This window comes from Ambystoma mexicanum, chromosome 9, assembly GCF_040938575.1.
Source record: "Ambystoma mexicanum isolate Mex_15411 chromosome 9, UKY_AmexF1_1, whole genome shotgun sequence".
Lineage (NCBI taxonomy): Eukaryota > Metazoa > Chordata > Amphibia > Caudata > Ambystomatidae > Ambystoma > Ambystoma mexicanum.
This window is the reverse complement of record NC_090931.1, coordinates 1,353,705,998-1,353,732,381: the sequence shown is the minus strand read 5'-3', so window position 1 is coordinate 1,353,732,381 and position 26,384 is coordinate 1,353,705,998. Positions and strand designations below refer to the sequence as shown.

The window sequence follows — 26,384 nt, the reverse complement described above, 5'->3', positions numbered from 1 at the left end:
GCTCTTCACTATGTGGTCCTCTATAATTGGTTGGCACGCTTGTACCCTTCTGGAACATTCCAATCGCTAGCAGCGCGCAAGCTGGTACACCAGGTGCTAGAGGGTTGGACTTGACCATGCCTCCCCACCCAATTAGCCATCATCCATCATCTCTCATGCTGTCTGCCTTTCAATTAGTCCTATGAACTCGGCCCTGAAAGGATCACTGTGCCTGAGAATAAAAGGGAGTGTGAGCATGGACTTATATTCTGGTCTCGGTATGGCTTGCCAAAAGTGTATTTTCATCTGACCATGTGACAGGAGACTGTGTTTTGAGCTCCTTCTTCACATTTAACACTATTAAATTAATACAACCTTGCACTTCGAGTGTTTTTCCATTACACCTCACCAGAAGCTTGTCTCGCTTCTCATGTTCATTGTATCTTCTCGAATAGATAACCAGGTTCTTGGCGGCCCCAACTCTTGGCACTTGGCCAGATAACTTTTCTTGAATCTTCCTTCAGCACCAGCTGTTTTCTTGTACTGCACCACACTTTCAGCCCTTCTATTCATGGGGACCTAGTTTACTAAAATACTTGGAACATCCAGCTTTTATACATATATATATATTGGCAGCACTGCCTGCAGTCTATTCACTACATATAGCCAGCCTCCTCACAATTACTTAGGGCCTCATTACGAGGAGCGCAGTAAAAACAGAGTCATTACGGGCATGGAGGTACTAGCGGGTCCGTGCTCGTATGACGGCACCCCTTAATACCGACCCGGTAATAAAAGCATGCTAATGCCAGGCTCGTAATACCTTACATGCAAGTAACGTCATTGCGTCTGAATGGGAAATGCACCGGCGGCCATCTTTAAAAACACAATCCATTGCCATCCTCCCAAACCACCAGTTGCATTCAGGATAGACCAGTGCCAATCCATTCACCATGTCAAAGGCTACCCGGAAAACAACCCCCCGCCTGCGCAAAAAGCGTTTTTCAGATGAAGAACTTAATATGCTGGCAGACACCCTTGCCGCACATGCAGACGTGATCAACCTGAAGAACCTTAAGAGGGAGGTGCAGCAGCGCAAAAAAGAGATCTGGGAGGAGGTAGCCCGCAAGGTGTCGGCAGTCGGCACCACCCCACGGACAGTGAAGGACTGCAAAAAGAGGTGGGATAACCTCCACCTCAGGGTGCGTAATATCCTGGCCAACAACAGGAGGGAGGCCATGGCCACAGTCGGGGGTCCCCAATCACCTGCCAAACTGTCACGCTGGGAGGAGACTGCAAGCACGTTTATTCAGATGGATTCCATCCAGGGATTCAGGGAGATGGAGACGGGTGCCGCAACATCTGCAGATGGAGGTGAGTGACCCTGCAGATGTTGTGGCATCCTGTAGGGGAAAACATGATGTATCACAAGTGATGTGGAAGCGAGTGTAGACAAGGTAATGCATGTCCCAACACACACATGAACATATCCTTGTGCAGATGGAGGGCCCAACCCTGCCACATTGAAATGCATACTGAGTGCCAATCTCATTACCAACACACAACCAACACACATGGACCGTGCCCATGTAATACATCACACAAATCCCAACACAACGGCATGCCACCTGCCATGCATCAAATGCCAAAATGCCCCTTTCATACTACCCTGTGTGACACACCTGTAAGATATGAATGCATGATAACAGTAATACTCCACAGCACCATGTAATGCATCTAGCATGTAACACCATCACTGATGCCCTGCATCTCTTCTACCCCCCAGCCACTGATGGAGAAGATGCCAGCTAGGATCCAACCGCAGGGGCATCCACCTCCCGGACAAAGTCAACAGCCACCGACAACACCACCTCCGGGGCAGCCTTGCAGCCCACACCAACACCCAGGGAGCCTGACACAGTCGACACTGAGATGGGTACACCAGTGGAGGGCGAGGCTGTCGACCCACTGAGCAACACTGCTACCGCAGTGGAGGAGTATGTGGACCAGGATGGATTGACCCATGTGCCATGTACATGCTCCCCAAGCCCTGTGTCCACCCCCCACCCCACATTCTGCCCTCATCCACCTGCAACAGTGCTGCATGATTCTGACCTCAGCAGCCTCCCAGAGGACAGCACTGCCATTGCAGGCCCGGCCACAGCACCCTCAACCACTGCTGCTCCCACCAACCACCTCGAAGCACGGCTACCGAGGGTAGAGGCCAGACAGGACTCTATGTTGGACCTGCTCAGTGTCGTAAATCTCCCCCCGTCTCACCTGGGATCGCTTCTTGCTCTGTTCCGCGGGAGGATTCTTCTTGTGGATGGATCGGGTCTTGAATAGACTCGCTCGAGTCTCGTCCGGCTGCAGAGCGCGTTCAGAGTTCCGGGAAGGCTGCTGTTCCAGGATGTCCAGGAAAGTAGGTAGCGGTCGCTATTAATGGGGATTCCAGGAGTCGAATAGAGGGAAAGGGAGACGGAAGGAGGAAGGAAACCAGGATCTTGGATAGAAGATTCGCCGAACAGCACACACACGTCAAGTCACTACCTAATGATAGCATTGAGACGCGCCGGGCCGTGGCCAATTTATAGGACGTGCCGTGTGCGATGTGAAAGCTGGTGTGAGGCAAGTCACTTGTTGCGGCCATGTTGGGAGTAACAAGGAATACAAGCCCCGGCGCGATAAGGACCAGGAGGCCCAGAAAGGGCCATTTCTATGGGTCTTGACAGCATGCCTCCTCCAAAGACCTGTTCCACCATGTTTGCCCGGGTGTATGAGATGGAATCTTCTAAGCAGTCGAGGGGTATTTAAGTTAGAAACTGGTTCCCAGGTTCTCTAGCTAGGAGGGTATCCTTTCCATTTAACCAAGTATTGAAGTTGACCCTGTTTATACCTGGAATCGCATATTTGGGACACTTCATATTCTAGCTGATCATTCACAACAACAGGACTGGGTCTGCAGGATTTTCAGGAGGATTTGATGTAAGGTTTCAATAGGGAGGTGTGAAAGACTGGGTGTATTTTCTTCCAGGAATCGGGTAGCTTGAGTCGGAATGAGACAGGATTGATGGTTTTCTTTATGGAAAATGGTCCATAGTACCGAGGAGCCAATTTGTTTGTTCATAGATGTCGGGGTAATAGTTTCGAGGACAACCAGACTTGATCACCAACAGAATAAGAGGGCGCTGGTCTTCTCTTGGAATCCACATAGAGCTTAGTGCGTGTTTGAGCCTCTTTCAATTGCTCCTTGGCTTCCTTGTGAATGTTGATGAGAGTCTGTATACAAGAGTCCAGAGAAGGTACTGGAGTGGGATGTGGAAGAACAGAAGGTAAAACGGATGAGTGAAAACCTTGACTGCAATAGAAAGGGCTGACCTTGAGTGCTGAGTGATCGGAATTGTTGTAGGCAAACTCGGCCAGGGGTATGAGGAGAGATCAGTCATCCTGAACCTTGGTGGCAAAACAACAAAGATATTGCTCCAGAGTTTGATTTACACGTTCCGTGGCTCCGTTGGTTTGTGGGTGATAACCTGATGAGAGAACGCGTTGGATCCCCAGAATACGACAGAGATGTTTCAAGAATTATGAGACATATTGTGGTCCTCGGTCCGTTATGATCTTGGAAGGAAGTCCATGGAGACGGAAAATATGTTCCAGGAAGATTCCAGCAAGTTCTGAGGAGGATGGTAGTTTATACAAAGGTGTGAAATGAGCCATATGGGTGAACAAGTCTATGGTTACCATGATGGTCGTGTACCCTCGGGAAGGTGGTAACTCCACAATGAAATCTGTAGCAATAAACTCCCATGGTCTTGTTGGCAGCGATGGTTGCAGTATAAGACCCACCGGTCTCTTGTTATCATGTTTGTTTTGGCTGCAGACAGTACAAGCCTTGACGTACTGTTGTACGTCGGTCTTCATTTGAGGCCACCAAAACTGTCTTTGTATAAGACGGAGGGTGTTAGTTATACCACGATGACCGGAGTGAGGGGTATCATGGCAGAGGTTTATTACCTTGTGTTGTAATTTCTGCGTAGGAATGACCAGTGCATTGTCCTTGAATAGATATTCTTCATTAACTCTTAGATTCCATGGATTCTTCCTTGAAATTTCCTTCCAGAGGTCAGAGGACTGGGTTTGCACTCGGTTTTCTTCCAGGAGGTTGATTGCTTGAGCTACAAAGATAGTTTGGGGAAACATCTTAGGATAGGCCTTGTCCTCAGTGGCTGCGTAGTCTGGACGTCGAGATAAGGCATCAGCAATCATGTTTTGGTTTTGTGATCCGGGAACGTGAGTGATTTGAAACTGGTACTGGGCAAAGAAGTAGGCCCAACGAGCCTGACGACTGTTCCTGCACTCCAATGACTGTAGGATTTGGAGATTCCGATGATCTGTGCGGACCTGAACTGGATATCTAGCACCCAGAAGTAGGTGTCGCCATTCAGTGAAGGCTTGGCGGATGGCCAAGAGTTCCTTTTCCAAGACAGAATAGTGAGTCTCACTGGGGGTCAGGGTTCTTGAAAGGTAAGCAATGGGGTGTTCCAGTCCATCCTCAAGTTCCTGTTTCAAGACCGCCCCTATGACGTAGTTAGAGGCATCCGTTTCCACTAGAAATGGGCGATTTGTGTCGGGCTGGGTCAGGATGGGGGCTTGAGTGAACTCTGTCTTCAATCATTGGAATGCTTTATCTTGTGATGTAGACCAGGTAAAGGGGGTGTCCTTCTTCAATAGAGCTACGATTGGCTGAACAATCTCAGAAAAGGTAGAAATAAACTTCTGGTAGAAGTTGGCGAGCCCCAGGAAGGATTGCACCTGTTTCACAGAAGTGGGAGCGGGCCAAGCCAGTATGGTCTTTACCTTCGAAGGGTCCATGCCAATTCCTTCTGGGCTAAGGATGAATCCTAGGTAGTGAACAGAAGTAACGTGGAACAAGCATTTTTCGGGTTTGGCTAACAGTTTGTTTTCACGAAGTCGTTGTAGTACTGCCTTTATGTGTTTTTCATGTCTTAAAGGATCTTTGGAAAAAATCAATATGTCATCCAGATAGACTATGACGAAGAGGAACAACATATCAGAGAACACCCTGTCCATAAAATGCTGAAAGACTGCGGGAGCATTGGCTAGTCCAAAAGGCATGACTAGGTATTCAAAGTGACCAAAGGGTGTTCTAAAGGCTGTCTTCCATTCGTCCCCTTCCCGGACTCAAATTAAATGGTAGGCACCCCGGAGATCCAGCTTCGTGAAAATTACGGCTCCTCTCACAGCTTCCAGGACATCCGAAATCAGGGGCAGTGGGTATCAATCTTTGAGGGTGCATTGGTTTAAGCCTCGATAGTCGAGGCAAGCTCTGAGTTCCTTGGTGTCCTTCTTGAGAATGAAGAACAACGAAGCACCCCCTGGAGATTTCGAGGGTCTTATGGTGCCGTTTTCAAGATTGGTGTCGAGGTATTCCCGAAGGGCCTTTCCTCAGGTTCGGAAAGGATGAACATTCGGCCGAAGGGAATTACAGCTGAAGGATCTGTATCTATGGCACAGTCTTCAGGCCTGTGAGGGGGTAAGGCTTGGACTATGGCGGTCGAAAATACATCAGCATACTCCTGATAGGACTCTGGAACTTGTATGATATTGGAAACCATGAATGGTGTTTCTTGGTCTCTAGGAGGTTCTTTAGGAGTTATCGAGGAAAGGTCCAGGGATATACAGTGGGACATACAGAACTCTGAGCCCAGGAATAATGATCCTGCTGTCCAATTGATATACGGATTGTGCTTTTGTAACCAGGGCATACCCAAAACCATGGAGTAATGGGCTGACTTAATGATATCGAATGTAATCCGCTCTGGATGATGATTTATGGAAAGTTGGATCTCTTTAGTCTGCAGGCTTATGGGTCCTGAAGAGAGGGTTCTTCCGTCAATTGCTTCCACCGGCTGCATGGTGTTTCGTGTCTCGTACGGAATATGATGACTAACAACCCAGTCTTGATCAATGAAATTTCCCATAGCTCTGCAGTCCACCAAGGCCAGAATGGGATAGGTCTTGTCTTTGGAGGGCGAGAGGAAGGCCTGTAGTATCACCAAATTATTTTGTCCAGGAGAGTTCAAGGATGGAATTGATGTGGAGTGAACATCTCTCTCCCGACACCTCGCTCCATCTAGGATCGGGAGATGGCGTTTCCCGAACGCCATGGAGGGGCTAGAGGGCATTCTCTAACAAGATGTTTATACGAGGCACAATACATGCACAGGCCTGTGTGGATCCTTGTCATCCTTTCTTGAGGAGAAATAGGCCCACGGAAGGCTCCGAATTGCATGGGTTCCGGATCTGTGTCAGGGGTTGGGTCAGAATCGATTTTAACAGAGGTCTCAAGTGAATTCTTTTGAAAAGGTGTCTTGGTCTTTCTTCTTTCAGCCTTTCTTTCCTGGATTTGAAAGTCTATCTGCAGGGCTAGATGCATAAGAGCCTGGAAGGACCTAGGACGAGCCACCTGGACTAATTCATCCTTAATGTCCTCGTTTAGACCCCTGCGAAATAGAGTGAAACTTGCTTCAGAGGACCAATCCGCTTCCTTAACCAGTTGTTTGAATCTAGTAACGTATGTTAGCATATCCTGGGTACCCTGTCGGAAATCAAGTAAGCGTTCTTGAGCACTAAAAACCTGTTCTGGGCAGTCGAACATAGTCTTGAGTGCCTGAATGAATCCATCATAATCATACAGGAGGGCATCCCCTGAGTTGACTAAGGGCGTAGCCCAGGTTAACGCGTTCCCTGTGAGGTGCGAGATAATGAAGCCCACCTTCGCCCTAGAAGTTGAGAAATAATAGGGCTTAAAGGTAAAATGCACCAAGCAGGAATCCAGGAATCCACGTAAGGATTTTGCCGATCCATCTTATTTGTCACCTACTCCACCAAGCAACACACTGTCCTTGTTAGCAGGGTCTTGAGACAAAACTAGCTGCTTTAAGTTCTGTACTTCAATTGTGAGCTCTTGCATGCCACGGATAAGGTCCCGGATTGCTTTCTCCATAGCAGTATCTGTGTCGGTCATTTCATGTCTCAAACTGTCGTAAATCTCCCCCGTCTCACCTGGGATCGCTTCTTGCTCTGTTCCGCGGGAGGATTCCTCTTGTGGACGGATCAGATCTTGTATAGACTCACTCAAGTCTCGTCCGGCTGCAGAGCGTGTTCAGAGTTCCGGGAAGGCCGCTGTTCCAGGATGTCCAGGAAAGTAGGTAGCGGTCGCTATGTATGGGGATTCCAGGAGTCGAATAGAGGGAAAAGGAGAAGGAAGGAGGAAGGAAACACGGATCTTGGATAGAAGATTCGCCGAACAGCACACACGTCAAGTCACTACCTAATGATAGCGTTGAGACGCGTGGGGCCGTGGGGGCTTGGCCAATTTATAGGACGTGCCGTGTGAGACGTGAAAGCTGGTGTGAGGCAAGTCGCTTGTTGCGGCCATGTTGGGAGTAACAAGGAATACAAGCCCCGGCGCGATAAGGACCAGGAGGTCCAGAAAGGGCAAGTTCTATGGGTCATGACACTCAGACAATATGTCGTCGATGGGGAGGACAAGAGGCGTGGGCTAGCATAGGCCATAGCTGCAACCACAGCTGCCATAGCAGCGAACACTGCCGCCGTCAATGCCTCGGCATCGTTGATGAGAGACAGTCTGGGGGCCATCACGCAGGTCCTCACTTCCAACCTGCACGAGCCATTGAAATCCCCACGGCTTCCACCCCATCCACCACACCCGCTTCCTCTGCACCCACTTCCTCTGCACCCTCCAGCCCTGTGCGTCTAACAAGACGTAGTGTGAGGCACCCTGAAATGCTGCCCCCGGACATATAAAAGTCCAGGAAATAGTGTTGGGGAACTATGGGAGTGGCTCCGATGGTGTAGGTGGTGAACGGGTGAATTAGGGGGAGTCCATTGGGTTTTTTTTGGAGTTCATTGGGGGGGTTTTGGGAGTTTGTTGGGGGTTTTGGGAGTTCACCAGGGGGTTTTGGGAGTTCATTAGAGGGTTTTGGGAGTTCACTGGGGGGTTTAGTGAGTTCACTGGGGGATTTTGGGAGTTTACTGGGGGATTGGGGGGGTTGCACTTACTCCGGTTGAAATCAATACACCCGTTGTGTTAAAAAAAAATCAATGGCTGGCCACAGTTCATTTTGTGTGTATCCATTTAATTAATGACGGTGTACAGCGCCCAACTCCACACATTCCCTGTTTGCATGTCCACATGGACACAGTGTACAATGTGTTACTGACACATATCTATCAACGTCCCTGTGGGTTAGAAGTATTTGTCAATCACTGATTGGCATGCTGCACGGCCATCCTGTGCATCACGTACTGGCAGGGGTACTGCTTCCTCTCCATCTTCATCCTCATCATCCTCACCCGGTGCATGCATGTCAATGTCAGGTGGCAGTGGTAAATTTCTCTGGACAAACATGTTGTGCAGCATCACACAGGCCATGGTGATCTTTGCCACCTTCTCAGGCGCATAGAGGAGTGCTCCACTAGACCTGCTTAGGTAGCGGAAGCGCACCTTCAACAGGCCAAAGGTCTGCTCAATCACAACACGGGTATGTACCCAAATGTACTCCTCTTCATGGCTGTTCCGCGGGTTCCACACAGGGATAAGTAGCCACGACTTCAAGGGATATCCTCCATCACCTGCAAGCGAATACAGATAGGTCTATGTGAGTCACTCTGAGCTGCCACCTTCAGGATACATAGTCATGGCCGTAGCTTTTTGCTGTCGACCTGCACATGTCCCTGTATGTATGCACAAACATTGTTTAGATGCATTCTATACTGCAATATGGTGTGGTAGTCTGGATGGCGTTGTACAGATGATGCAGGGTGAAATCATGCATGCTGATGCGGATGTACTGTGGTTGTTGGACGATGTTTTGCATCCCATTTCTGCTGTGTATACTACACTGTGCATGGTCACACTAGCCACATTGGCACAGTTGGAATCCTGTTTAGTCATGCATTGCTTGGCATACCCATGGTGGCCAGGTTGTGCGTCTTACATGTTGTCATTAATTTACGTAATTGGTCAAATGTGTGCCTTTGATGTGTCATGTTGGGGTTGGGAGGTTCAGGTCAGGAGTGTTTAGCTCTGCGTGCATTGTCCACTCACCGTCCATTCCCACCCAGGTGGAGTATGCATCCCCCCACTTCCCACCCAGGTGGAGTATGCTTCCCCCCTTCCCACCCAGGTGGAGTATATAATCCCCCCTTCCCACCCAGGTGGAGTATGCATCCCAACACATCACTACCCCAAAGCACTGCCATGGGCCAGTCAGGCAACTCACCTAGCAACCAGGCACGTGGTCCAGCATGTCGTTCCATGTGACAGGGTAGCGTGGAGTTACGCAGTTCATGGCATCATGTGTTCATCTGGGAAATCAGGCACAGCAATGTGTGATGATCTTGCTGGAGTCACATACCATCTGCACATTGATGGAGTGGTATTGCTTGCGATTGCGGTACACGCCTCTACGGCATGGGGGACTACCAATTCTACATGTGTGCAGTCCAGGGCACCAACACAATTGGGCATGCCTGCCAGTGCATGGAAGCCTACTTTGGTGTCGGCTATCTCCTGGACAGTCCGTGGTAGGGATATGTGGGTGCTAGCGTGCTTCAGGAGGGCATCCAGCACTTGTCTCAGCATGCGTGAAAATAGTGGTTGTGAAATGCCATGCAGCTGCCCCACTGTGTGCTGGTAGGTGCCTGTGGCCAGGAAGTGGAGCACAGACAACACCTTTAGTAGCAGGGGGATGGCAGTGCGTATTTCTATGAGGCTGGCAATGTCGTTGCCTATCATGTCCACTATGGTGGTGATGGTGTCCCGGTCCAACCGGTACAGTGTATGGATCTGCACAGGGGTTAGATTGAATGGACTGGGTCTGATGCGACGGATTGGTGGCTGCCTACAAGGTACTACTGGCTGCACTGGTGGTAATTGCTGGGCCTGTCTCACCCTCCTTCTCCTGTGTCTCCTCTGTGCTGCCTGTTGTTGCTGCTGTAGTTTTTGTTGTAGTTGCTGATGTTGCTGTAGTTGTAGCAGTATAGGCATGTCCTCCAGTGCCATGATTGCAACAGTTAGTGGTATCATTTTGGTGTAAGAAGGGATGTGGCGTGTGGGTGTGCTCATTTTATATTGGGCCAGGCTCCATTGACTCCACCTGTGGTGATTGTGTGCACCTGTGGCAGTTGGCTTGATTGCTGATTGCTGTTTACGGGTGGTCTGCGATGCCTGTATGGCCACCATCGTGCAGGCCCTAATTACCGCCTTCGGGATGTCGGTATTTGCATGCATGCGTGGGTTGTGATGTCCTCCTATTACCGGCATCCTGGTATTTACTCCCAGAAGGGGCGCGTGTACGCGCCCATGCCAGTATGAGGGGGCACGGTACGGGTGGTGCCGGTATTGGCGGGTTGTCGGGTTGTAATGCCTCGGACCGGTTAACGATGCCGGTATTACCATTCCGCCTTCCTTTTTTCATTACCTCCATTCTCGTAATGAGTCCCCTAGTCTGCTTGTGTTACAGCATCTGTACAATTATAAAAATGCTAGAATTTTCTGCAGTGCTCTCCACACGTGCAATCTTCATTTTACTCACAAAGTGTTACTCAATTCTTTACTTCACCATCAGGATCTATAACGTTTATATACTGTCTTCATTGGTATCTCTTCTGGGTGCGTCATTTCTGCTTCATGTGATGTCACCAGTCTTCTCTTTCATTCATCTTCACACTTCTTCCGGAACTTCCTTCAGAAGGCTGTCATTTCTCTGCAGGTACATCATATTGGGTTTCCTCAATGGAAACCTTGTTTCAAGGACTCTGCGGGGGAGAGGTATCATCACTGGTGTTGCACATGTCACAATTTCTGCTTTCTAACATATAGGCAAATTGGGGGTGGGACGTCCGGTAGAGGCACTTTGCTCCTCCTCTACACTGTACTTGTATAAATCAACCAATTACAACTATTAAATGTATGCTTAGATATAGAAAGCTGACATGATGCCACCAATCAGCTTTGTAGGATGATCTAACAAATGTTTCAACTCTGTGTGTGCTAATTATATCATTTGTGTAAAAAATGTGTGCCGGCAGTGAGTGGCGTTGACAGCGCTCTTCACTCATTACTGTTCCAGCTGCGTCTGGGCCTAAATAAACTGCATTAATTCCTACTTGATGTATGCTCCTTTTTGAATGACTTTGCTGTTTCAGTCTTTACTTGCCCTGGAGGAACCCTGGCATATGGCCCATGTCATAGAAAGGGATGCCCATGTTTTAGTGCAGAATGTAGAATCTCTAATGAAAATTGAACCAGGCATTACTGAGTGATGTGTACACGGCTAGCCAAAAGAGGCATAACAAATTGCTAAGAGACAACAACAAAAAGTGCTGAGAAACAATGGGATCCTCCAGAGAGGGACCCATTTTGGAATTACATCAAATTCTTTTATGTTTAATGCAATTGTCGAGATGGGCATTATGCCACCTCCTTGGAAAAGCAGTCCTTCGACCACCAGCCCCCCACGGTTATCGGCCAATATCCTTAGTGGACATATTCTCCAAACGTTTGTTGCTCAGACTGGCAGAGTCAGCTCAAGGTAACAATATCTTGAAGCCCTTCAAGCGGGTTTCAGGGGAGGGCTTAGTACAGCGGACCATTGCTTCAATCTGAGTCCCATCATGCAGATATACAGTAAGGTTAAGGGAGGGACATTATTTGTGGATTTTGTTTTATATTTGGAGAAAGCATTTGATTTGATTGATAGAAACATCTTGCGGCATCATTTATATTATAATGTTTTATCAAATCTTATCCAACGGTGATACCCAGACATCTCAGTGTCTGTCTGAATTACAAAACTGCAAAAAATATACATTGATTTTCACAGACATTAAGGGTGAAAAGCAGGGATGTCAGTTTTCCCCAATGTATTCCTTTCAGACTTTGACTCTAGTACTTTGCTTAAGAAAGTTAATACACCCTCTCTGAAGGGTACTTTTTATAGTATGCTTCTTTATGCAGATGACACAGTTATTTTGAACTTAACCCTGGTAGGCCTACAGCAGGGCCTGCTGTACACAAATGACTATTTGAGCGGAAAAAAGTATGAAATTAAATATGATGAAAACAAAAAATATGGTGTTTGGGAAATGGGTGAAGTTGGTATTAAATGAATGCAGAAATGAGGTGGTAGTATCATTTTTATTTCAGCCTACTCTTTTCAAAGAGCAGTGCTTGGGACCAATAATATTCAGAAGACAGATGAAAGGGCATTATTAAGGATTACATGGCTTCTTAAGATTCAATTTCAAGATTGTACCATTTCGATTGAACAAGTGTCAAGAGGTATATAAGGCAAAGGTATGTTCCATGATTTTTTTGGCAACAAAATCAGGGGTTGTTTCGAAACTGTCTAGTCCTGGAGGGGTTGCAAAAGAAATTCCTGTCTCAATTATCAGGCCCCCCTCAAGGTACACCCGGTAACACCTTATACGCTGAATCGGAGGTGTTCAGTTTGAATGTGTCAGCCCACTTAAGAATTTGTACTTATTTTTTAAAAGCACATGTGGGATTTTCTGCTAATCATAAAGGGAATTTCAGGGTAATCGTGATTGGTGACTCCCCTGGTAAAGAACAGAAAACATTTGGTTCATGTTCTGTTAATTTGTCATTGTTTCTCTGTTTTGCAAAGGGTCTACTTGCACGGAAGGTATGTTTTATATCAATAATTGTAATGATCAGGTTTTTATACATAACTTGTTTGTTAAAACTGTTTTCAACGTGAATTCTATGAAATACATGAAATACATGTTTTTAAATGTTGCTAACTTAATGGCAAAATACGATTAAATACATATTGATTGAGTTATACAATAATACTGGTCATTACATGGGAGACATATTTTGGCATGTATTGGAACATAATGCACCTGGGGCTTGTTACATTGGTCAAAAAAGTGGTTAGGAAAACAGTTACTATTTTTCAGAAAGATTGAAAGCCTCTTTTACACAAAACCTATTGGCAAAAGTTTGTAAAAGCTTGGAGCACTTGACGACTACTTCATAGAAGGGAGTGGTGATGTTAACTAGGTATTTGGATTAATTAATTGGATTGTTGATGTAAACATATTAGCAGTAATCTAATTTGATTTAAATATAGGACAAATTAACTAGGAAAAATGTGGCGTGCATTTTCCTTATCTATCCATTACCCAAGTGTCAAATGGGCAGAATATTTAACAATGACAATTTGTTTGCTTGGACACTATGGGCCTCATTACGACCCTGGCGGTCCTGTAATGAAGGGTGCCGGTACAGGACCGGCACCCTTCATTACGGGATGCCCTATTCTGAGGTTCCCTTGAGGGACCCGGAACAGACGTCTGGTAAAACCAGACGTCCTTTCCGGGTCCCACGAGGGGACCAAGGAGCTAATAACGGGCCCGTTATTAACGGGCCCGTTATTAGCTCCATTCCCATTCACATTGAGCCCTATGGGGGCTCAAATGGGAATGGGGAATGGTTCTGTGAAGGAGGAATTACCGGGTCCTCCAAGGTCGGAATGACCTGGTAATTCCTCATTCTCAGAACCCGGTAATGGAACCTGGTATGGAGGCAGCCAGCACCATGGCTACGTCCATACTCGTAATGAGGCCCATTGCCTTACAGACCTGTCCAGGCCTGCCTTGAAATGTACTTAAAATCTCATGAAGTGAAAAAATAAGCTGGAAAAAGTTTGCATTCCTCTCCTGGCAAAATAATACCGATAGAATATTACATATTTCTTTACCCATACACCCTATGTTATATGGAGCGTAGTGGTGAATGGTGACGTAAAAGCAAGGCTTAATACCTTAACCTCTCCATTTCCCGCTCTGCCCATTTCCTGCTCTGACAAGCCATAGCAGGAGCAAGGAGCAGAGAAAAGATATTTTCCTTACTGATCTCCACTGTGTTGTCAGTGCGTTCCATTTTAGGCCTGCATGATATTTTCATACAGTGTGAAACATGTGGATTCCTAGGCACTACGCCTTTGTTTTATGCCAGCAAAAGACCAGGCGGATTCCATAGGAATTAGGTTAACTGGTTAATATTTACCATATATGTGCATTCAAACTAAATAACACTCAAACCATAATAACTGTACTATCAGCGTGGTGAAAATCTCTAGGTGCCGGTAGTGAGCCACCTATGTAGGGTGAGGGGCCATATAGAGGCTGACCCTATTGCTAAAGAAATTGTTAAAAGTAACAATGAGATACTTTGTGCTGTGCCCAATGTACTGAGTTACAGCAGGAGCCTTGTATGCGTTAATTGTCCTAGTTTTTTTTACTCCAAAATCTTCAAAAACAAAAACTCAGGGTGTCTCATTGCTATTGGGGAATCCCTCAGTGGTCTTGGCCAATCAGTTTCAGTGGTACACATTAGCATGGCCACTTTCTTCAGGACCTCTTGTGCTTCAATGGGCACCAGTACAGCTTCTTATGGATTGCTTATTACTGGGACAGCAATAGTCTCTGCGCCCAAGCATGGGCCAAGGGTAGTGCCCAATCGAAATGCAGGATGGCCTGTGTCTTCCTGTTATCAAGACTCCCTCTATCTTCGTTCATCTAAGCGAAATCTCGGGTGTAGCTGTACTGTTGTCCGTTGAATCACCAGAGGTCCTGAAGAAAGTGGGTGGGGGATAGCTCAGGGGCAACACATTTGTCTTGAAAGCAAGACAACGCAGCGAAACACAGGTTTGCATTCCGGTGCTGCGCTTAGAAACCAATCTCTGGTATTAAGTGCATTATAAAAGACAGTTATGATTATAACATTGTGTGAAAACGTTTGGGATTTTGTGCAGAGTTGATACTCTCCCCAATCCCCTTGTGTGTTTATTAGATTCCAATGGAGTCCATTATTAAACAACTTCTGTAAAGAGTAACTTGCAGGCAGTGTTTACTTTTTCACGCAGAGAGGAACATTAAAGAGTAACAATGAGTTTGCCGTGAGTTTATGTTTCCTTTTCCTCTCCACATTTTGAATGTTTAAAATTGCATGTAAGTTACCAACCCAAAGGTAAGTGCAAATGTTGTTGTCCCCATTCATGTCCCCTGAAAGCACCACATTTATTAAAAAAGGACCTTGAGATTTACCAACTGCTTGCACAATGTAAAACACAGCCAGCGAGATCTGACTTGCATCAGCACTTTAGCAAACAAACATTTTCAGAATATTAACATGCTTTTCCACAGCAGAGCATTGTTTTTCCAGTCCGCCTTGCCTCAACACTGAAACAAAGAAAAATAGATAATTTCCCGTTATCCTCCCTCTCCACCTCTCTGTATCCCACTAACCTCCCAGCCACCCGTTTCTCTTACTGGACCAAATCAGGAAAAGGGCATGCTGTTGTCTACAGCGCTATGTTGTTGCCGAGCTATACATAAATAATACTGATAATGTCAGAGATGACACTATATAAATTCCAGTATATAATGCAAACTTATGGCCAGATGCCTCCTGGCTGGGTGCGCTATACAAAGTGCAAAATAAATAAATTGCAATATAAATACATAAATACATAAATAAATAAATAAATATGATTTAGCATGTCCTAATCTTGATGGACAAAGCAGCGCTGTATATTAAAAGCAGCCAAGCAGTTTCTCAGTAAGCACATTGTTTAAATTGAATTAAAATGAAGATGAAATAAAAATAAACAATACAATGTATAAAGAGGTTACAAATGTGAACAAATATCTTCCCAACAATAAAAACAATGTCAATGACATTAAAAAAAGACGCAGTTCCCTTTTTAAGGAAGAGAACAAACGCCGGGAAGTGCTTCTTCACTTTGATAGATGCCACTGACCTCGCAGCCACCAGGACCAAAGCATGAAAGGGCTGGCCAACGCGTACAGCACTTCTGTGCCCCGAGCTATGTTTGTGCTGACACTAAACAAGTTATTAACAGATTACAAATGCGAAAGAAACATCATTATTAAGGGAGAGTAAAAGCTATAGGAAATGCTTTTTGAAAGAAACATTGAAACATATTCAGAAAAGAGAATTTTTGGAACTCTATCTACGAATGTCAGTGCTGCAAGTGGAACACGGCCCACTGGACGCCTGGAGGTCTTAGCAAAGACTTAACCTTATTTGAGATAAATATAAACCTGTGCTGAAAACCTCCAAGCCCCCGCTCCCTACTTAGAACCACCTTGGTGCCGGGGTTGACTGGCCTATAGGGAACTCTGGAGATTTCCTGGTAGCCCTCTGCACCCTGGCTATCTTTTGTGTAGTATTTCCTATTTTTCCCATAGGAAAAGGGTTGGGCTTGCTGAAAATGTGTAATATGGGGCCACTTTTTAAAATGATTTCCTGGGCCTCTTTTGACTCCCAGTCCACCCCTGCCTGGGTGGCCCCCTTTTCACAGAGCTCCATTGCTTCCCAGCTGGCTCCATGCTTTAGGAAGCTGCCATCATACGAATGCATTACAGTGAGATGGTGATACAACATCTTGCTGAGTACTTACTGTATGTACATCCATAGACTTCTATTCTCATTCCTATCTTGCCGTTAACATTCCACTTCCGGGGAAGAAAGCGCAGGAACCTTGCTTTCTCCGTGTGCTGTAGTTTATGCTGCACAACGCTGTCTGCATTTGTATTTCCGGTGAAAGCCTGCGGGAGAGAGGGAATGAGGGAATAATAATTTTAAGAGCTGAATGGCAAAACACATCATTTATTTATTTGTTCTAATGTGATACAGTTTTAAGAAAATTCAAACTTTACACATTTAACACACATTCTCATAAATAAGGTATTAGTTACAGCAAATAGCAATCAATTAATCAATTAATCAACCAAATAAGCATTCTTTCATAGACATACATATACATATAACATTTCCTATAAGACTTATAATATAGAATACTTAATAATAATAATAATAATAATAATAATAATAATAATAATACAGCCATGCTCAATACAGAAAAGAGAATAAACATGTTTTACAGCTAATAGGCAAATCACTCAAATGGGGATGTCTTAATAGTCCCAGTTTACCCCCTAGAGCTCTGGCTATTCACTGTCCTAGTCTAAAACGTAGATACAGCGGACAGTGAAATTGACTTGTCAAGGTATGAAAAACTTTGCTTTATGACAACTACTGCAGTTGCTAAAAGGAATATAGCACAATTATGGGGTGCGCCGCAAATAAACCAGTGGATCACTGATGTACAGATTTGCATTGCCATAGAAAGGAGAGTGTTTAAAAGCCGAGGCTGCCCCGATAAGGCGGACAAGATATGGCGTCAATGGGAAGACGAGGTGTGAGGCATGTAACCAGTCTTGACGGGACACCCCTATACGTAGAACGTGCTGGCAACAGGGGATCCTTCTTCGTAGTATAGCAACTCTATTGCGATTTTGTATGATTTGCTTGTTTGAGTGTACCACTGTACGACATCATTGTTTTAGTTTGTTTTGTGTTTTTGGTCCGGTGAGGACCACAGTTTGTATGTTACAAAACCAATAAAATATTACATTAAAAAATAAATAAAACGTAGATACATTCTATTAACATTTTTCATCACTCACACTTAAGTACCATCCTACGAATTTCAGACTAAACATGTCTAAGTTTACCCAATACACATAATATATGATGACAGAGAAAGGAACATGAATGATGACATCAAAAGAATGTTTTTTTTTATGGTCAAGTTTGTAAAGAATAATACTGGTTTCAAAAATATTAAATACCCCCCACTCTTATTTATACAACTCTAATCCATTCCTTCTGACAAATTCCAAAGTACAAATAAAGTTTATATCACTTCGTATTGAGGTTGAGGGGCTCTAAATACAGTGTTGCCACATGTGAGTGGCATCATTGCATACATGTGTGAACACTACATGTGACTCTTGCTTGAGCCATATACCGATTGTGATCAAATCAGATGTGTTATGTATGTGTTCTGTAATATATGTGTGTTGTGTCTACTACAGATGGTGTGTTATGTCCACTAACCAAAATGGGTGTACACAGGAAGACCATGAGAGTTGAGGAGAGACGGTGGAGATGAGAAAGGGGTTGGGGCAGGCGGCTGGGGGAGCAGAACCCTGATAGCAGTCAGTGAGGTAAATATTAAGAACCACGTCCCCACATTAAGGCAACCTCCTCGCTGCGTGTAGTGCCACTCTGTGCTGGAAGTCCTGCCACCCACTGAAGGAACCTGCCAATCACGAACTATTCCAGAGTTGACCCAAGTTTAAACTCGTTCGCTTTACTATGGGGTTGAACTTCATGCAGTCATGTGCAGCTTTCAGATAGACTGTAGCATTTTGTGGAGGCAGCCTTGGGAAATTTGGGAAAGTGACAATTAATGGTAGCCGAGTGGAAGGAACCATTGGGAGAGGAGATGATGGTGTGAGGGTTTGGGTGAGGCAGATTAAAATAACGTTAATAGCTGATACTGTGTTAAATACAAAGGTGACATCAGTTTAGAAGGAGGCAATCCCTGAGGGGGAGATCAGCTTGCGGGTCGGGTGTATGGGATACATGCCGAAGGCATTTTAATGCTTGTGAGACGTATTTGGGGTCTGGAGAGAAAAATTAAACAGTGACACTTGGCAGGATAAAGTGATAGACCTTCGGAGACATGACCTACAGAGTCTAGAAGTGAGTGAACACATTGCACACATCCCTAAGGGAGCCAGTCGGGTGCAGTGAGGAGCAGAGAAGTCCATAGCACTGCTTGTGCTAGTGTGTTGATACACGTATATGACGCTTGATGTGTGAGGAGTTTACAGACACCCAGAGAGGGAGGAGATACATTTTAGTGTGATTGAACTGTGCAGTTGCCCTAGGGAGAAGCACAGTTGCTGACAGAGAGTCATGAAGCAATTAAATATTTCTTCAATTCAGGGTTCTCTGCAGGTGCCCCTGGGGGATACATGGGTGCAGGGCGGAGCAGAGACTCTTTGTGCACATTGTGCTGTTGTTGGCATGCTCACATGACTCATGGTGCGCAGATGTTTCAGACATTCAGGAGGGCAGAAGATAGCAGGCTGTCAGTCTCCATCTTGTACTGAATGGATGGTTCATGTACACTCAGGCACGGGGAAGAGGAGATGAAGACTTAGCACAGATAGCTCTATTGTGGAAGAAATGTACATGCATTCGAGGAGGCAGGAAAAAGCTATCAATGGCAGTCCATCTCTTCAAGTGATTCACCTGCCCTGGTGCCATTGTGTGAAACTAAGGTGCAAATTCAGGGAGACATAACAAGAGATAACATCTCTCAAACTGAGGGAACTGCACAGATTTCCTTGGGTGTGCCTGTGCCTTCCTTGCCCATTCAGTACTGGCAGACTAATGGTGATGCTCCACCACCTGCTCAACATTCTCCCCCTCAGGTAGTGACTCCTGTGGCATTATTACAGGTTGCTGCTCCCTGATGCTTCTCCTCCTCCTGGATCTCCTCTTTTGCACCCTCGCACTGTAGGGTTGAGACCACTTCCTCTTCTTTTCAAGTAGACCAAACAAGTCAGGCATTATTTTCCAGAACGTCCTACACGGTGATTTCAGTAAATGTCCCCACATCCTGCATGAAGATACCATTGTAACCTTCCAGGGTTATGTCATCATGCGTCCCTGCTCCACAACCGCACATCCTTACCCATCACCCTCAATGCTCATGGGGCAAACCCAATATCACTGCCTCATCTCCATCTCCTAATTTTTTTGAGCCTGCCCCCAATGCATCATTCTTCACCTTGGAATCACAGTGGTGCTGCATGTCACGTGTCCTTGAGTCAGGACCCAGGCAAAGGACACGTTCCCACCTCTTTCACTTTTCTCAAAGGGAATTCCTCCTCTTCCTGCAAGCAGAAACATACCCCCTCTTCCTCTGGCATGAAGTCACCAACTTTCCAGGGTATTGACAAGTGTGCTGCCATCCTATTCCTTTTCCAAACGTCTGTTAACTAAAAAATGTGGTACAACCTAAAAAATGAGAAACCACTTATAGTAGGGAAAAATAACAAGGGACATCTAAATAATACATGAAAAAACATCCACACAATATAGGGAAGAAGGGCGAAGAAACGATATCTTTTTGTAATTGTCGTGTGGAATTGTCTGTGGAAAAAGAAAGAGGACAGGAAAGTGTATTAGGTGTTAAATGTTCCCAATGTAAAATTGTGAGCCAGCTCAGTTACTTCTGGTGCAATCTAACAAAACCCATACAGGACCAGGAAAAGAGTTGGACATTTTACAGGGTATCAAACCTCCTGTATGCCTCTTATAGGCTGAATAACGGCAATAAGGCAACCTGTGATTGGAGGCTACTGCTTTAAGCCACCAAGATATGTTGTCTAGCCAATTTGAGCCAAATTCTAACTTGTAGACATAAAAGAGGTTTGCAATGGTTCAAAGTTGGCTCGAATGACATCTACACAGCATGAATAGTGAATTATGAATTACTGATAATTAAGAGAAATTGTGTCATAGGGGCTGCATTTATATGCCTGGAGATTTCTTTAGTCTATAGCCATCCTTTATTTTAAACCTCGTCCACTTAAAAAAAATATATATATATACTTTCAATTACTATTTATATAAATTTTATTTCAGAAATTAGTTTTACTTTGGTTTAATATGGTATATAAACAATGGACATTTAAATGATTACATTGTTTACTCTGGAAGACTCTTTACCGCACATTGCTTTTGTCTTATTTGGCAGATTCTTTTGTTGTAAAATGTCTGATATTATAAAAGGGGAGTTAAAGTATGTATATGCAACTGGCATCAGTGTAGGGGAGGGACGCCATGAGAGTGAGATCCATTTGTCGGTGTGACCTTTGGAAACACACACACAAGAATTTAGATTTTTTGTGAGATTTTTGTAATCTTAAGAAAATAAAAAATAAAAAAACCTGGCATGGTGAAGTGCAGATCTTCAGGGGTTCAAGAAGTGCAGGATCTAGAAGTCAGTGAACAAGCACATGGTGTGCATGTTCTTGGACGTCACTCAGGGCCAGACAATCAGGGAATCATAATATGATATGATGTGGTATTTATAACACGCCTTTGCACAAGTGTTTCTAGGTGCCACAAGACAAAGAAGGGGAGGCAGAGGGATGACAAAACAATCTTAGTAGGTCTTGTGACATTCAGATCGTGCAAGTGCAATGAGAAGGTGCAGGGGAGAGGGTTAGAGGAGAAGTGCAGGGAAGAGGTAGGGAAAGTGCAGTCAGGGCGTGGATGACAGAGGACTACACAGGTGCAGTCCCAGACCGGAAGGGTAGGCTAGAAGGCAGTGCAGGGTGACTGGTCAAGGGGTGGGGGGTGGCACCCTTTGGGAATCTGAGGGCAACCATGCCATCTGTCAGGTAGATTATCAGAGGATAGTGAGAGAGATGGAAGAAGAGGAAGGTCTTGAGTAGCTTCCTGAACTTCATGTGATGTGGCTCAAGTCTGAGAGGGGCAGGGAAGCCATTTCAGAGGGCGGCACCTGCAGAGGAGGGAGATTCACCCTCTGCTGTCTGGAGAAACGTTTGTCCCACAGAGAGGTTGAGATAGCTGAACAGAGGGCACTGGAAGGAAGGTATTTATGAAGAGAGTGTTGGATAAAGAGAGGACCACATCCCCAGAAAGCATTTTGGATGATGCAGAGGGTCTTTAACATGATCCTTGTGGCCACCGGGAGCCAGTGGAGAGATTTTAGAGCTAAAAGGATGTAATCTATGGTCTTGAGGCCGATAAGTCTTGCAGACCTGTTCTGGATTAGTTGATGAGGGTGAAGAGTAGCATTAGGAAGATTGAGAAAGAGTCTGTTGCAGTAGTCCAACCTGGAGAGAACCAGAGCTCTGGAGACAGTGAACTTCTGGGTGAAGGTGAGAAAAGGTAGGATACATCTGAGGAGGTGCAGCTGGAAGTGGGCCAGAAGGTATGTGATGTGTGGAGAGAAGGAGAGAGTGCAATTTAAGATGGTGCTGAGGTTTTTTGCATCACATGATGGTGTGGAGAGGGGTTCGAAGACAGCAGCCAGAGGGAGAGATGAAAGGCAGGAGCATGGGTCCCAATGAGAAGGATCTCTGTCTTACTGGTATTAAGGCAGAGGTCATTAGAGGTGCACCATCCCTGAATAGCAGATGGACAGTCAGGATTCAGCAAGGAGGTAGAGGAGGCTGAGAGTAGCCTGAAAGAGAGCTATGTGTCATTCGCATAACACTGAAAGTTAGAGGAGAAGTAGATATCAGGGGGACGGGGGGCAGACAGACACTGAAGAGTCAGGATGAGAGGTTAGAGAGGTGATGGAGAGAAAGGACCCACATCGGACATGGGAGGAAGGAGGTCAGCCAAGTCAGAGCATGACCAGTGATGTCAAGGTACATGGCACAGACGGTTGATCAAGGTGGTGTGATTGGCTGTGTCAAAGACAGAGCAGTGATCAAGGAGGATGAGGACAGAGTGAGAACTGGAGTCAAGTTTGGAGAGCATATCTTCACACACGTTCAGGAGAGCAGTTTCCATGCCTCTGGTCGATCATAAATCAGACTGATGGTCATGGAGAGTTTGCCCAGGAAAGGAATGATAGAGATTGGGTGATAGTCCAGGAAGGAAGGATCAGTAAAAGGATGGGGTGCACAATGGAGTGCTTGAGAAGAGAGGGGACATTTCCAGTGGCAAAGGAATGATTTCAGAAATCGGCCAAGGCTGGACTGAGGGAAACATTGTTGTCTTTACTGGTTCTGGAGGAGCAGTGGAGCACCTGTTTGGATGAAACTTTCATAGATCGGACTTGTCTAGAATCATCATCAGGTGTTATAGGAAAGGGAGAGGAAAGAAGGAGAGAAGAGGGACAGGTGTACAGAGGGGGCCTGATAGATGTAGAGAGAGAGAGATGAGGAGAGGAAGATAACATGGACAGAATGTCCAGAATTTTAGTGGTGAAATGAGAAGTAGGAGCCATGCAGATGACTGCGGAAGGAACAGGAGAGATAGAGACTGCAGTCAGATTGGCCAGCTCCCTGCAGCTTTTAAAACGTTTAGCCTTGCTTTCAGAGGCCGCTGAGATGCTAGATTGAATGTGGACCCTCTTCTTGGAGAAGATGGAGAGTCTGTTTTGCCTTTGGAGCAGGCAGCAGGCCAGTTTGTCAGAGCCCCTCCCTTTCTGCTCGGGAGCTCTACACTTGCGTTTTGCGGTGGCCAGGTCTATATCATACCAAGAATTGCACTTAAAGGCAGGGTTCTGATAGATTCCCATGACAGTGGCAATGATATTGGGAGCATTGGAGATAGAGAGATGAAGGTTGTGGAGGGCTGTGTCAGAGTGAGTGTCAGCCTCAGGGGGGTAGGAGGAGGCGAGAAAGAAGAGGCAAAAGCAGCAACTGACACCCGCTTCATAGATCGAATGAATGGAAAGGAAAGTGGCAGTGCTACGGTAGGTTTTCGCTGGGGGACAGATAGCTTCAGGTGAGAGGAAAACAGAAAGTGGTCAGCCCAAGAAAGTGGAGTAGTGAGAGGGTCAGAGAGGGGCATCTGAGGAGATGAGAACATCCAAGGTGTGTCTGGCTGAGTGTGTATGACCAGAGGGAAGAATAGAGAGGGATAGCAAGTTGCAAAGGATGCGGAAAGGCCAACATTGGTCAAAGGTTTCCAAGTGGAAATCCCAGAGGAACAGAAGCTTAGATGTAGAGGCAAGGAGAAAGGAGGAGAGATCAGCCCATTCAGAGAGTAAGAGGCAGATGTCAAAGGAGTTTCTGCCAGCAGAGTGAGCGTTCACCAGCTTGCCACTTGGAAATACTTCTGGGGCGGGGTACAGGATAGAGGTACACTCTGTGGAAGAGTCAGAGGGGAACAAACACGGGCAGATGTAGAAGGAGTGGGCAGATGCCCAGAGAGGAAGAAGAGGAGGGTGTCAGAGAGGAGGCAGTGGAGGAGGAGGTGAAGGGCAGAGGAGCCGTAGTGATAGATGAAGAAGGTGGCAAATGAACCAGAGAGGCTGCTGAGGGGAGAGCCACAGAGGAGGCAATGGAGGTGGACGGGAGTGGCAGAGGAGCCAGAGAGGTGAAGAAGAGGGTGTTGGAGGAGCCAGAGAGGTTGTAAATAGCATTGCAGGAGGAGGGAAGAAATTGATAACAATGGGAGATGCCTATCCAGGAGTAGAAGGTTGGGCTGAGTGACCTGGACTAAGATGGTCCCATTTACATAGACATTAATGATGGTTTTGGGGGCCAGGAAGGAGGCTAAGAGGACCTCCCATCTTAATGGGAGATGAAGGGAAAGGAGAGGGAACAACGACCATATGTCGGGTGAGGGAACAACAAATAGAATGTGGTTAGAGTCTGGCTGGAGGAGGCACTGATTTGGGTGTCAGTGTGATGGGAAGGCCTGGATTGGAGACCATGATGACCTTCTTGAACTTCTTCCTTCCAGACTTCATGAGAGGGGTAGGATAGGTGATAGATAAGCAGGTAGAGAAGATGGATGAGACTGAGAACACCGTAGAAGTGTCTAGGTCGAAAGGAGAGGGAAAACCTAGAGGGAGACGAGAGAGGAGAGGAAGCACAGCACAGAGCTACAGCACACAGAATGCACCAGGTGGGGACATTGCGGGGCAGGCGGGTTGACACAAAGGGAGGCCTAGTAAAGAATGGACAGAGCATGTAGACTCAACAGTGAGAGCGAGCACACAGGGGAAATGTCAGAGAAGGCAAACAGGTAGTGTACAATCAACAATTACCAACAGTAAACGCAGAGGGGGGAACGTAGAGATGGAAAAAGACCTAGGAGGAACAATTGATCCAGAATGTACTGTGAAACCAACAATTACCAACCATAAACACGGAGGGGTAACCTAGAGAGGGAGAAAAAACCTAGGGGTGGGCATAACTGAGGCAGAATGTAAAGTACAACCAACAATTACCAACAGTAAACAAAGAGAGGGGAATCTAGAGAGATAAAAGAGATCTAGGGGCACAACAGAGTCTGCATGTAAAGTACAAATAACAATTACCAACAATTACCAACAGTAAACACAAAGGGAGGAACCTAGAGAGGGAGAATGCCCTTTGAAAAGCCAACCACATAGTTCCTACTATAACCTAAAAAGGTTTGAGGTGGGCAAATCTGTTTCATGGTCAAACACTTGCTTAGTTTTACAATAAGACCCAATTTCTCCAGCATTTGATACCCTGGACAAACGTTTTAAAAAATATTTAAATAATTAAATGTTTAATTTAAAGAAAAAAAAAACATCCCTGTGTATCATGACATAAATTAACCTCTCTTGAACTCTGGAAAACTGCTAATGCTTACTTTACTAGGCTGACATTCAGGTGCAGAGAGGAGCAGAGCATATCTGAGCACAACTGGTGCTATTGTGTTTGTTGAGACATTGACATAACAATTTATGATGGCAAAAAACTACATACATCCAGGAAGGCAGGAGAGATCTATCAGTGACTGCCCATCTATTGATGTGAGTGCACTGTGCAGGTCTACATGGGTGACACCCAGGTGCAGGGAGGAGCAGAGAATCCCTTTGCAGAGCGTATGCCTATTGAGAACGTGGTGTGACACTTTGTGTAGGAGAAATGTACAGACATCCAGGGAAGAGGACAACTATCTATGAATGTCCATATCTTGAATCGAGAGAACTTCAGAAGTGTAGACAATGTCTGGAGTACCAAAAGAATCTAGGGGCAGGGGGAGATGTGCCAACATTCCACACCGCCCCCTCAAGTCATTCTTAAGTGCGATACAATACACGTATATGCACTGGAATGTTAACACAATGATTGTACACCCAGCCTTTCTGTTAATGGAGGCGAGGAGCATATCCCATGTAATAAAGATCAAGACAGAACTTTCAGGCTTCTGTCTCCTCAAATTCCATCAACTGAGGAGGGGTCTGACAAAAAAGCAAGATGTTTGGGCTGACATGAATGATGATGATGATGATGACTGACACAGAGATTAAAATTGATAAGAGTCTGGACAAGGATACACATTGTTGAAGGAAAGCAATGACATCAGTGATATCAGTGATGAAGAACATGATAACAATGTGACCACGGTCTGGATTATTAGAAGCCTGCCTCAAACCTGCCCACATATGTATTAGAAAGTGTATTAAATATGTGTAACCTAAATGATCAACATAAGCACTATCAGCATTGCCACCAACATAACCATGCTCAGAGGAATCTGACCAGTGTGCTGTTAGCCCACAATGAAAATCAGAAGTGTGGCAGTAATTTGCAAAGAATACATTCCAAATTAATCTGACCATCTGTATGCCGACAAACGTCAGGGACTAGCTTGGGGCCACATCTTCACAGACCTATTTAACTTC

General features: G+C 45.7%; 1 protein-coding gene across 2 annotated transcripts in view; it reads right to left on the bottom strand.

Moving 5' to 3' along the window:
• The window catches only part of LOC138489128 (contactin-associated protein-like 5), a 1,755,478-nt gene that overhangs the window by 1,003,822 nt on the left and 725,272 nt on the right, over positions 1-26,384 (bottom strand). For both annotated transcript variants that reach the window (XM_069616764.1, XM_069616763.1), the window contains exon 4: positions 16,545-16,692. In XM_069616764.1, coding sequence (XP_069472865.1) covers positions 16,545-16,692 — 148 coding nt within the window. The remainder of the gene's footprint in view (positions 1-16,544; positions 16,693-26,384) is intronic.